Below are 14,050 nucleotides of genomic sequence, written 5' to 3'. Positions count from 1 at the left end.
AAGTCCGCGAGGCTCCGGCGCCTCCCCAACCGTGCGCTCCCGGCGCCCAGGAGAGGACACTCGTGGACAGGGAGGCGGAAGCGGAGGCGCCGCGGGAGAGCCCCAGGGCGACGTAGCCCGGCGCCTGTAGGGCAGGCAGGGGCTGCGGCTGCCGGACAGCGAGGAACCGGGGAGACCGCCGCCCTCGGAGCCGGAGACGCCAGGCGCGCGGCGGGTAGGCGCGCCGAGGCCGGAGGCGGGCTCCACGCCCCTTTCGAATCCCCGAGCGGGGCTGATGACGAACACAGGGCGCGACGGCGCACACGCCGCCCCGCGCTCGCACGACGGTGCGTGCAGGGAGCGCGAGGGAGCCCCGGGCCGTCACCGGCGCGACCAGCGTTCCGCCTCCTCCGCTCCCTGCGCTCCCGCCACCTCGGCTGCTCGGCGCCCGCCTCCCGCCTCCGTCCGAAGCCTCCGCCGCAGCGAGGCTCCCGGCCTCGCTCCTGTCTCTTTAAATGGTGGGGCCAACGGGCTGCCCCTGCAGCTGCTGCCTGGGTGGCCCCGCGCGCCGCTATTGAGGGGCGAACCAAGATGGCGGCGGCTTTGGCTGTGTGAGGAAGACGGAAGAGGCGGCGGCAGCGGCCAAGGCAAAGGGACTTCCAGGAGGCAGGAGCGCTCGTGCGTCTGGGGGCTCTCGCAGTCTCCTGCGCAGTGGTAGCAGTTGCAGCAGGAGCAGGCGCCCCTCGGCTTGAGACATTTGAAGCAGAGGAGCGGAGCGGAGCCACTGGCTGCGGTGGCAGGGCCAGGTATAAGGAAGGAAAACATGGCGGCGGCGGCCTGAGGAGGCGGCGGCGGCGCGGGAAGCGGCTTCGCGGAGATCATGGCGGAGGCGGGAGCAGGGCAGTGACCGGCGCTCCGAGTTCCTACCGCATCGGGCCGGGAGGCTGTGAAGCGCTGCGCGCCCCTCTCGGGGCGGCCGGGCTCGCCGGGCTTGGACAATAGCGCCGAGGAGTCGGAGGCGAGGAAAGCCCGGGGCCCAGAGGTCGGGCCCGGGAGCGGGCCATGCGGGCGGTACCGCGATCCCGCGGCGGCCAGCGGCGGCAGTGAGGCCCGTGAGTCCTCCGCTTGCGGGCGTCCTCCCGCCTTGGCTCCCGCGTGTCCCGGCCCCCCTTCCTGGGCGACTCCAGCGGGGCCTCTGCCCCGGCCCCCGGGCGGCACGATGACCGACACCCGGCGGCGGGTGAAGGTTTACACGCTCAACGAGGACCGGCAGTGGGACGACCGGGGCACCGGGCATGTGTCGTCCGGCTACGTGGAGCGGCTGAAGGGCATGTCCCTGCTTGTCAGGGCCGAGAGCGATGGTAAGTGAAGCCCCTTGCGGCGGGACCTTGCCTTCCCCCACGGCTCCGGGCCACATACCTGGTTGTTGGGGGGCCACTGTTCTTCTAAGAGAACGGAGGGGGCGCCTGGGGCTGGGGGAGGCTGCCGCCCTGGGGGAGGGCGGGCCACCAGCACCCCAGTCCTCTCGGAGTTAGCTGCATAGAGAGCGCTCGAAATGTCTTTTTCTTCCCAGCGCCTGGTTGCACTTGCGGGGACGAGGGGAGCCCCGCACGTTTGAGCTGTGCTGCCCGGGCGTGTGGAGAGGTCGGGGGCCTAGGATCGGGAGCCCGGACCGTGCTGTTGTTTTGCACTAGAGTGACCTTGAGAAAGGCACTGATTAATCCGATCTTGTGCCTTAGTTCACTCATCTGTAAAGCAGGCGTGAAACTTTCTCGGAGCGAAGAAAGTTCTTAGGTGTTTCACTCTTTGGAGAACGTTTTGCTGTGGCCTCCCCGCCCCCCCCCCCCCCAAAAAAACTATTTTTCTGCTACAGTTTTTTGATCCTGTTGCAGGTTGGCAACACCGGTTCATGGATCTGGCAACTCTGCATTCGGCAGAGAAAATGCTTCTTTACCTTGAGAAGATAGATTTGTGTTTCCCAGTGTTGTCTTTTTCACTTATAATAATGCAGAATTTTGTGTACAGTTTGTGTACACGTCTTGCAAGTGTGGAACTATTTTATGCGAGCTTTTTTGATTACTTAAATGTATAATCACAATTTGGTTCCGTTAACAGGTGAGGAGAAGTTGGCAGATAACTTTAAACCTTTCGTATTTGCCGTAGTGCCTGTGCTTCACATATTTTGAAATAGCCCTTAGGTTCAAAGACCCAGTCGTTTGAAAATAAGTGTTTCACATTTTTCAAAACTTTCTTTAGGGTTTGCCACTTCCCTCTGTGACATACCTTGAATTTCACTTAAAATGTTAACATCACGTGAAAGTATTTCCAAATTGTTTCTTCTGAATTGGAAAACCTGTCTTGTTACATTAGTCTATAATTTCACTCTAGCTGTTTCAGTTTGTTAACGATTGTAGTTCTGTATCTGAATTATTACAAACTCGTCTCAAGGAATTTTAATTGGATTTTCAACCCAGAACTCCCAATTTCATGAAAAACAAAACAAGACTCACCCTTCTGTAATTAGAGTCTAGGGACATTGATTTTCAATTTGAATTGAAAAATTGTAATTTAGAGTTATATTGCCCACAGGTTATCTTTATAAGACTACCCCAAATAACTTAATTGGAGAGAAATTAACTTCTTTTCAGAGGCCTTTAAAGGATTTTGAATACATTGAGTATATTTTTCTGAGGCCTATTTATTTGCCTCTTAAAAATACAAGTTTGAATGTGTTGGTGTGCTTTTGTATGTGTGTATCACGTAGTCACCAACTACTCTCACATCTTCTTCTTTGCACGTTTGGAAAACTTTTTACATATGGAGTTGAAAAGTATGGGCTTTGTATGTTCAGTTAACTTCCAGATGAAAGTTTGTGTAGATTTGTGATCAATTCTTTGAAATCTCATAACAACACAAATAACCACATCACATACTTAATTGGACACATTATACAGAGTCCTTTGTTTAAAGTGTTTTTAAGCGTTAAGTTTTAATGTCATACTATCCTAGTGAGTCCCACTCTACTAACCTACTAATGTAGGAATCTGGTTTTTTTTCCCATTTTAATTTTTACCACTTTGGAAATAGCCCCTAAACTCCCATCCTCCCTTGGGGAGGGTTTGGGACTTTGCAGTGAAACAGGTTGAATGGCAAAAACAAAAAGGCCTTAATTTTTTATCTATTAATTTTATTTATTTGTACTTATTGATAAAGAGAGCTGAAATAAATGTTAACTGATGTGCCCTTGTTAATTTAATATGTAAGGAAAACTAAATCCAAAGAGTGGGCTTAGAGGATTGCAGCATACTTAGGAAATACTGTCATTAATAATCTCTAGTGATGATTGTTTTTTCCTAACAGGAAAACTCCAAATAAGAATGATAATCAAAACTTATTGAGTGCTGTGTGCTAGAGACTCTTTACTTGTATCTGCTGATATAAGTACTATTATTAGTTGTATTTTGCAGATGCGGAAACTGAGGCTCAGCCTATGGCTTGAGACTGTTATTAATAATCATTAACTGTTTATAGTGTGTTTTAAAATCCCTTGCTGCTGTCTACTTGCGTTTGCTGCTTTATACTTAAAGGCTCAAAGTTTGTTTCAAAGAACATGAAAAGAATTTTTAGCCTAAAGATATTTAAAATTACAGTTTATGTCCAAGCCATGTGGGAGTTTTTGTACAGACTGCTAGTTTGGGTCATCCATTATTGTATGCTTCTCCCATTCTCCATTATGGGATAATTGAGAATTTTCTTTTTATTGTGGTGAGCAAAGTGGAAAGTATTTCTGATTTTCCATAAAATGAATCCTTTATCTTGTTAGAGGTGTTTATACCCTAAACTGAAAATCAGGAAGGTAATTTCTGAATGGAAGTACTTGTGGCCTCCCTGTTAACAGGGCACATCTTTCTGAGTAAGTCTGCCTTTCCCCTCTGAACTGGATGGTTTGGCAGATCTGTAGCCCACCTTTCCTTGGAGGAGAGAGATGTCCTGCCAAGCTACTGAGCCCATTCTGTAGGTTGCATCCTTATTCAGTAGGTTCCTACTGGCAAAGTGTATTGTAGGAACATAGCCCTTTCTTTAATGAAGATAGATTACCTCATTTCTCGGGTTTTTGTCATAGCTACCTGCAAAGTTCCATCTTCCAAAAAAAAATTACTTGGTATTGTATTTATTATGGTCTTTCAGTTTATGCTGTACCTGTTAGGTTGCATGAAGGGTAATGTCGTCCCTTACTTGCCTTGTTACTTTTATGTTCAAATCATTCTGCTATTGCATTATGGTTTTTACCACCTCCACCTTCCAGTTTTAGAATTGATAAACACTTTGGAATTTCTCCACACACTGAAGGATGTCTTTTTAACATAAAATCAAATCCATGCTCCTTATTCTGGATTACTTGCCAAGCATCAGGAATAGTGTTCTTATATTTGGTTTTTACCTTAAGATTTATAAAGTAATTTTTACATTTCAGAATAGTTCATCTGTTATCTGAGTTGCCTCTTTCAAAGCTTAAAAGGTTGAATTTTCAGTGTTATTTGAGGCATGAAGAAAATGAGACATGGGGAAGTGTTTTGTTCAAGTTAGTCCTGCTAGCTGATGGTACAAACTGGAATCCTGTGCCTCTGCCTCCTGGAGAACTTGGTTGTAGGTAGTGCCTCAGCCCCGCTATAATTAGAAAAGGAGGTCAGAGCACTTTAGGTGGAAAGCCTGTTTCGTTTTGTTTTGTTTGGGCTGTTGTGGTGAAGGAAATGAACAGAGATAAGTATCAGCAATTTTTTTTTGCTCTTATAAATTAGTAAGCAGTATAGAATCTCGCATACAGTGAGCATTCCAGATTTAGCTACTGAGAAGAGCTCAGTGTTAGTACTGGGAGAAATACTTCACTTTGAAAAGTTCATTTAAACTCTTTTTTGTCTTCTTATGTAGACCTACTTTGTAGAAAATTACTAGGCCTAGGGTAAGCAAACCCTTATTTATCATCTTCTGTGTGTGGTAACTTCTGACAGTTTGAAGTCCATCAGCCACGCTGGGCATAGGTGGTAGGGACGGAATGTAGTGAAGGCCTGACGCAGGCATGGGACCTTTTAATGTAAAGCTACCCCCCACCCCCAACATTCGTTTCAGTTTTTAAATGCCGTGTATAATCGTGAGCCACAAAATCAGGAGAGAGGGAACACAGACTAGGTTTAAAGCCTACACTAGTGTCCTGTCCAGATGATATTTTGGACTTCCATTCATTTTTGATGGTATTTTCTTCCCACTAATGAAGCACCGTACTTAAGCTCCTGCCCTTAGTTTTGAGCATTGATAAGGACAGTATACCAGCAATGCCTAGATGTTGAACTGCTTACTGTGGAGTGACAGAGCTGGACCTTGTCATTCTGAAATCCTTAAGTATTTATCCAAATCTAAACTAAGACCAGGACCTATGTTTCTGTAACTACCTGAATCTGATTGGTTGGTAGGTTGATATTGAAAATAGAACCATAGAAGTTACAGAAACTCTATAATATCTCATTTCTCCAGTGAAAGGAAGTGCTATCTTCTAAGTAAGTGAAATTTCTAGCTAAAAAACACTGTATCTGAAAGATTAAAAATCTTAACAGTTTTCTTGGGATGTTTCCTAAATACCATATACTGAAATGTTTTTCTTAAGCAGTGTAAAAACCTGTTGGCTAACCTTTCGTTCTAATGTGTTTCTGGATCGTTGTTATCAAAAAATTACTAATTTTTCTACTGTTCAACAGCACAGTGTTGCTCATGAAATGATATTTTGTCCATGCTCTAAGAAAAACAAGTATTGAGTGCTGGTTATGTAGTAGATGCTGGGGTAGGCACTTCAATATGAATTTTTAGTTAATGCAACAACCCTATGATGTATTATTTTTTCTAACCATAAGTCTTCCTGTATTGATTATTTGATTGGGTAGTTCAGTGGTCTTTTTTTCCTGCACTCAGCCAGAAATCTAGATTTTTTTTTAATGTACAATCTTTCCATTTTAAAATATTTGCATGAATTCAGTGTATGAGTATGTGTGTTAGAGTATGACTCAAATAAGCTGTCTGCTGGCTGGATCCAGGCTGCAGGCACTAGTTGTAGTTCTCTGATTTAAACACTTTTGGAATGATATTTCACTCTGCACTACCAGCTACTTCTCACCCCACTCCCTGGAGCTGTTTGTTTTGATAAGGTGTATTGGGGATTGGCAGCAGAATACAAGAAAAGCTCTCACATTTCATTTTACAGGAAAAACAAAGATGTTGTGAAGCAGGGAGGGAACATTTTTAATGACCTAAAATCGTGTATACTCGTAATTGTACCACATGTTTTATTGTCCATCTTTGCTTATCTGTGTTTGATGGCTTCTATTTGCAGTTGTCTTGGTGATGTTCTGAGTGGCATTTCCCCTCCTGTACCGTTGTTCCCCCATTTCCTGAGTATATAGACCTCCTTTTTGTCTATTTGGGGCATCTGTTTATGTCAGGATACACAGATCTGTCATCTAAGAGTAGCACAGTATTTCGTTGTATATATTTAATTCACACAGTGCACTGTTGGTGGCATTAGAACAGCATTTCTGAAACCTTCTTCCTCAGGATACCTTTCTACTCTTAAAATTGGGGATCCTCAAAAGCTTTTGTTTATGTGGGTTGTAGCTACTGATATTTGCCACATTAGAATTTAAAACTAATTCTTTAAAAAGCTTTTAAGTCAGAATTTAGTGAGAAGAACGTCACTGTTTTACAGTTTTACAGATCTCTTTAATGTCTGGTTTAATTTTTAAAAAAGGATTCTTAACCTGCTTCTGCATTCAGTCTTTTGCAATAACACAGTATAGACCCTGAGAAAAATAAGGGTGAAAAAGGTAAATAACATCTTAGTAGTAATACTATGAAAATACTGTTGATTTTCCAGACTCCCTGAGGTCCCACACATTGAGAACAGCTGGCATAGAGATTGTTTTTAGATTTTTACTATTACAGACACTGCTAGTGACTTATTTGTTCATACACTTGGCACTGTGTAAAGATGTAGGCTAATTTCCTAGAACTGTTGGAGCAAAGAGAACTATGTTTTAAAAGCTTGGTAGAGAAAGATAAAATGACCCTCTCAAAAAGTTGATTGTAGTTTTGGTAAACTACAGAATTAAGGACCCTCTTTATTTTTTGAAGAAGTATGTGTATAAATATGGACTTGTAGGCCTATCAGAGCTTCTATGGAACAGACTCACAAGCACTTGCTGTGCAGGAATACTCTTTAGTTCACCTGAAGATGGTTGATTTTGCTAGTGGTCTGAATGAATGGATTCTGCAGTGACAAAATGAATTACATGTATTGATGCATTCCCCTTAGTTTGATCACTGTCTTGATGTTTATTTGTGTTTCCATATTTCCTTTCCAAGTGTTTAGGTTGAAGGTGGGAAGGCCTTTCTCAAGTCTTGATATTGGAGTTTGCTGTGTAGGCTTGTCTTTCTCTGGTCTGTGTGACGGAGTGTCTTTGTCAGATGGTGAGGAGGATGTGTCATGGAGAGGGTGAGAGTGAATTCTTCTTGGGGGATAAGGGCATCTTTTATTGGAGAGGATAGGTATGTTTCTCAAATAAGTTTGGGTGGGGGCCGTTGTGCATATGTGCTTCAGTTATTAAGATAAACTGAACCTACCCTGTATCAAAAGCATGTGTTCCCCTTAATGAGAATCATCTCTACCTCCTGTGATGTTGCTTAAGGTCTGCTACTAAGGACCATCTTCCTCATTTCTCCCCTGTTGTTTCTGTTACCATGATAAACGCGTCTCACCTACAGTTGAACTCTACATCCCCAGCCATACCCATATATTACTAGGATAGAATTGCTGTTCCCAGTACTCTAGCTATAGCAACTGATACAAGTAAACTTGTTGGGAGAAAGGATTGTGTTAATGCGTATTAACACTCAACTGGGTCTTTTTCTGTTGATTGGAAAAGCGCTGATAACTTGATCCAGTAGAAACTGAGATGGGGGAAGGGAACCTAATAGATGGCCTAGAAATAAAACTAGAAATGTGTCTTTGTTATTATCCTAGCCCCCAAACTAAAAGGCAGTTTCCCATGATCCAACCTCTACAGCCTAACGATTTCCTAGGGAGCATGGTATTTGGGGACCAGAGCTGGACTTCCTAAGGTGGGGCCTTAGATCAAAGCCATGGGATATGTCTGTGATGTGTTTCAGGAGAGAGATTTTTCCTTAACATCTTGAATGGCCCAGTAAAGAAAAACTTGCCAACACCAGAAGCTTCCAGTTATCTACTTATTCTTGTTTTAGCTAGGGCTTTGGGAGGGCACACTTCAGGCTTTCAGTTTGGGATTTTTCCTTTCTAATTTCCCTGACCCTGTAACTTTATGGAGAGTTTTGAAGCAAATGCAAAAGGGATTGGTACTTGAAAAATAATAGTTACACCCCTGCTGGTTTTTGTTTTGTTTTGGTAGCAGCCAAGTCAGGCGTGTGGTTTTCTTTCTTTCCGTTTTCCTTTTAAGTACAGGCCACACCCAGCATGGAGCCCAACGTGGGGCTTGAACTCATGACCCTGACACCAAGACCTGAGCTGAGATCAAGAGTCAGATGCTTAACAGACTGAGCCACCCAGGCACCCCGTCCTTTTTTCTTTTTTTAATTGAAGTATAGTTGACACCCAGTGTTTCAGGTGTGTTTCTTAACAATTTGAAGTGATAACTTCACCCCTCTGTGCCATATGTTGTTTACCCCTACTCTTAAACTTAAAAAAAAAAAAGTTTTGAAGTATAATAGATCAAAAAGTTACACAAATGGTAAGTATTCAGCTTGGTGAATTTTCACAAAATAACCAGCACTCAGGAAGCCTGCTTCATGTCCCCTTCACAGTCATTATCTCCCCCTGCCCACTAGCACCATAGATTAATTTTTGCTACTCTTTGAACTTTATGTAAATAGAATTATAGGGTACATATTTTTCTCTGAGGTTTCTTTCATTCATGTTTATAAGAGTCATATGTTGCATTCATGTATTTGGTTCATTAACATTATAGTGTGGTATTCCACTGTATGAATATTTACACCTTTTTTTTTAAATTAACATTGTTCATATGCTACACAATTCACACATTCAAAGGGTATAATTCATTGTTTTTTTAGTATATTCACAGGGTCATGCAACTATCCCCACAGTCTTTAATTTTTTAAGAATCTCTATACCCAACGTGGGGCTCAAACTTACAACCCCGAGATCAAGAGTTGTATGTTCTACTGACTGGGCCAGCCAGGCGCCCCACCACAATCTAATTTTAGAATATTTTGTTCTCTCTGAAAGAAGTCCTGTACCCATTAGCAGTCACTACCCATTCACTCCCCCTTTCCTCCCTAAACAGCCACTAATCTACACATCTTTCTCTAATTTGCACACTGTACATTTTATATAAAATATATAGTCTTTTGTGACTGGCTTCTTTCACTTGTAATGTTTTCAAGGTTCATCCGACACCTATTTTTTTGTGTGTAGCTGAATAGTATTTTATTCATTAGGTTTTGGACATTTGGATTGTTGGCACTTTTTTGCTATTATGAGAAATGCTGCTAAGAACATGTACACATATTTGTGTGAGCATATGTTTTCATTTCTCTTGGGTATACACCTAGGAATGGAATTGTTGGTAACTAGCAGTTGAGTAACTGCCAAACTGTTTTCCAAAGTGGATGCCTTTTTACATACCCACAAGCAAAATGCATGAGGGTTCCAGTTTCCCCATGTGGTTGCCAACACTTGTTGTTGGCAGCACTGTCTTTGATTATAGGCATCCTAGCAGGTGTTAAATGGTCTCTTATTTGTGGTTTTGATTTGTATTTCCTTAAGGACTAATGATGTTGAACATCTTTTCATATGTTCATTGTCCATTTGTGTATCTTTTTTTTCAAGAAATATCTATTCAGAGCTATTGCCCTTTTTAAAATTTGGTTGTCAGAGGTCTGTATACAAATTCCTTATCAGATATATGATTTACAGATACTTTCTCCCATTTTCTGTGTTGTCTTTTCACATTCTTCATGGTATTATTTGTAGCACAGATTTTGATTTTGATCATATCCAATTATCATTTATCAGTGATGTCGAGTATTTTCTTTTGGGTAGGTGTGGTTTTGTGTGGTTTAACTTTTTTTTTTTTTGACACAGAGAGATAGCACAAGCAGGGGGGAGCGGCAGGCTGGCAGAGGGAAAGGGAGAAGCAGGCTCTCTGCTGAGCGAGGAGCCCGATGTGGGGCTCGATCCCAGGACCCTGGGGTCATGACCTGAGCCGAAGGCAGCTGCTTAATGGACTGAGCCACCCAGGCGCCCCTGTGCGGTTTAACTTTTAAAGAGGCTTACTTAGTTTGGTTCTAGGACACTAGACCTTTTGCATCTTCTGAATGTTACAAAGTAATCTAGTTGTTTCATTCTGTTATTTATGTAGTTTTCTAGAGATGGATTATTTTTCAGGACGTGATATATTTCAAAGTGGTTTTTTTGGAATGTATTTTCTCCTAGAAACCACATTTTGAGTATAATTATTTGCCACAAAAAGTTGTTTGATCCATAATGTACCAGACCTACTCTGATTTCACTGGGAAATGATATAGATTGCAATTTTTGTTCTTGTATGTACAAAAAACAAAGAATATTTACAAAGAAAGTTGGAGACTTGATACTTTTGAGGGATTCTAGACATTGAGTTCATTTGCTTGCTGCTTTTTGTTATGAATGCCTCACTAGACAACTCTTTATAATTACTAAAATAAAAAATCCAGTAATTGTGCATAAAGAAAATTGAAGCACTGGAAATTATTTTAATTAATATGGCAAAGGTTGGGAGAAGAGGAAAGATTAAAACAAATTTCCTCTAGAATGTGAGGATACTTGTCTGAACCTCAGTGAGCCAGAAATAGTAAAAAAAAAAAAAAAAAAAAAAAAAAAAAAAAAGCCTAAAGAAATGGGGTGTTGGGGGTAACAGGTGGGAAAAATACGGAGACTGTTTAGTTACCTTAAGTATAGAAAGAATGAGAGACACATTTGGAGTTAAGTTTACCTGTGCTAGACACAGTAGGAGTATTCGAGTGAAATGGGAGGCTGTTCGTGTGCACAGGGTGTTCGCAAATTAAGTCCTTACATCTTGGTAAATGCTGGTATTTTACTGTATTCGGTATCACTTAGCACTGTTCTGAGCACAGAGGAGTGAACAGTCAATAAATCACTAAATGGGACAGTATCATAAGATTAGTAAATGAACTTTAACATAAAAGGAAACTAACTAAATTTGGGAATGTTAAGCACCCTTTTCTCAGCTGCCTAGCCACTATTTGGAATGGGAAAGTAATGGTGACATGTAATAGAAGAAATGAAAGATTTGGATGAAGGACAGCTACAGAGAAAATTGCTGCTGCTTAAGCATTTTGGGGCAGTACTTGTCTTTAGATAGTACTTTGGGGATAAACCGGAACTAGAGTGAGGGGGGAGGCGTAAAGCTGGTCTTAAAATTTGCTCTTTGTTATAAAGCAGTAGTTATTTTCTGAATATCACAAGTCTTATGATATGGCCAGGAAAAGACAAAAATGTGCAAATTAAAATTATAAATTATGAGGAAAAAAAATAATCATTTGAAGATGAAGTGTGATAATTCTGGAACAGAAGTAAGAGACTTTCCGAAGGTGAAGTGTAATGTGGGGCTGTACTGGGGCAGTGGATCGTATCCAAGTCATAATGTATGTTGGAGATTAAAATTCAGGTCACCTGGCTTCATGCTGTGCCGTTTCACTGCCCTGTGCTGCCCATAAGTTGTTAGATTTCTGTTACCATCCAGTCCTTACTCTTCACATAATCGTGTCCTCCTCCTTAAAAGTAAACATGCATAAGGCATGTTTACTTTACAGGTTTTATTCTATTTAAACTTCTTTTTAAAATACTATTTCCTTAACTTGAAGTTACATGTGTATCAAGTGTTCAGGAAAGGAAGTGTGCGTGTATGTGATGGAATGTAATTATGCTGCTTTGCAATTACATAATGGAATATTTTGTTTTTCTGTTTCCCAGGTTCTCTACTTTTAGAGTCCAAAATAAATCCTAACACTGCATATCAGAAACAACAGGTAAAATTTTGAAGATGTTGTGTTTTACCTTGTATATTATTCTCTCAGTTGGGTGATTAAATGAAAATTTACCATCGATTACTTACAGTGAAAAATTAAAAACAGTTTAAAACATACTTTCCCAGCCTAATTCTAAAATGTGATTTCAGCCAATCTCTATGGTGTATAAAGCAATCATTTTAAACTTGCTTGAGCCAGCAAAAAAATTGCTTCCAGTTAAGCTAAGTTTTTGCTCCATATATTCTTGCAACTAAGACTTAATTCTCAAAAGTTTAAACTAAAACAATACAGCTTTCTTGTTTCTACGTAAAGAAAAAAAAGTGACCACTGATGTAATAATCAGCTATTAACGAAAAGGTAGAAGCTACTTCCTTTGCTATTGTAGATGCTAGTGCAGAAGGGACATTTCTGTCCCTATACAGCAACCCAGGGTAGGTAAAAATTTGATTTCTTGCATAGCCTGAATAGGACCTTATAATAATATGAAAATAGAGTAATGATGTTAAGGCATCTTTCAGTTTTAGTACACTCTTTCTTGTACCCTTTGGATGAACAAGCAGTATCTGAAAGTAAATCTTTCTTTACTTGGTAGATCTTACTGGCACTATCATCAAAAGGTATTTATTCAGAATACACACACACACACACACACACACACACACACACAAACATAGATACACTGAGTGCTGTACAAAGTAAGTGAAGGCAATATCAGTCCCCTCAGTGCTCTCAAGGTATAGAAATAAAATAAATTTAGAATAAAGAGTATTATTAGCACATTCATATGTATATATTACTTTATGAATATATTACTCTATAAATAAATTATTAAGTGCTTTGCTTCATCATTGACCATTAAAATACTACTAGAAGGAAGTTAGTGTTGGCTTTATTTTGGGCGTTAGATGATCCCTGAAGATTATGACTTGCTTGAGGTCACACAGATAGTATATGGGAAAGCTGATATTAACTCCTAAGTCTGCTTAATGGTGATTTATTTGTTCAAAAAACATTTGGTACAATATGAAATATTTTCTTGATAGTCTAATGTTCTACTAATACTTTGTTGCATTTAGTGTTCTTAAGAAAACTGGTTTGATTGGAGTGGCTGGAGACTAGAGTATTTTGCCTTTGATATTCTATACTTAAATATGTAAATTTGTATTTTGAGGTTTCAGTCAGTTGGAAGAATAAAAGCACATCTGAAGAAAAAGAACAAGTCTGTTTTGAGGATGAATGAAGAAATCTCTATGTCTTAAGCTGTAGGTTGTTGGATGATTAATAAGATGATTTTGTGAAAATTAGACACTTCAAGGAAAACAGAAGAGCAATTCCTAAAAATTTTCAAACTTCTAAATTTGTCAAATGGGCATTTAAGAGCATATGTCTAGTTGTGCCCTGTTTTAAGCCTACAGATGATTCTGAATTTACATTGTACCAGTGTAATTGCTTGGTCGTATTAAATCTGCCTTATTACCAATGTGATACTGGTTTTAGGCTTGTTTCAGTGGGTCTTTACCACCAGTTTTCGTAACTGTATGTATTATACCCATTTTAAAGATGAAGAAACAGACTCAGGGAGGCTACACAGCTGACTAATTCCTGGTGTGTTGATTTTACGTTTTGTGTGTGTGTGTGTGTGTGTGTGTTTTAATTGGAGAGAGAGTGCACCTGAGCACAAGCAGGGGGAGAGGCAGAGGGAAAAGCAGACTCCCTGCTGAGCAAGGATCCTGATGTGGGACTCGATCCCAGGGTCCTGGGATCATGACCTGAGCCGGATCATGACCTGAGCCAAAGGCAGATGCTTAACTGAGCCACCAGGCGTCCCTTGATCTTACAATGTTCATATAAATTTTGAATTTGAACAGCTACTTAGTCACTGTGGAACAGATGCCTGCGTGGTAACTATGATCTCTAGAAGTTCATGAAGATAGGAAAAAGG

The 14,050-nt window shown here is 41.1% G+C and overlaps 1 protein-coding gene across 2 annotated transcripts in view; it reads left to right on the top strand.

Moving 5' to 3' along the window:
* The first annotated feature begins 305 nt into the window (after positions 1-305).
* The window catches only part of PPP4R3A (protein phosphatase 4 regulatory subunit 3A), a 38,053-nt gene continuing 24,308 nt past the window's right edge, over positions 306-14,050 (top strand). For both annotated transcript variants that reach the window (XM_032405796.1, XM_032405795.1), the window contains exons 1-2: positions 306-1,340; positions 12,053-12,108. In XM_032405796.1, coding sequence (XP_032261687.1) covers positions 1,199-1,340; positions 12,053-12,108 — 198 coding nt within the window. In that variant the 5' untranslated portion in view covers positions 306-1,198. The remainder of the gene's footprint in view (positions 1,341-12,052; positions 12,109-14,050) is intronic.

The sequence above is a fragment of the Phoca vitulina genome, unplaced genomic scaffold (assembly GCF_004348235.1).
Source record: "Phoca vitulina isolate PV1807 unplaced genomic scaffold, GSC_HSeal_1.0 scaffold7, whole genome shotgun sequence".
Lineage (NCBI taxonomy): Eukaryota > Metazoa > Chordata > Mammalia > Carnivora > Phocidae > Phoca > Phoca vitulina.
This window is presented reverse-complemented; position numbering and strand designations above follow the sequence as displayed.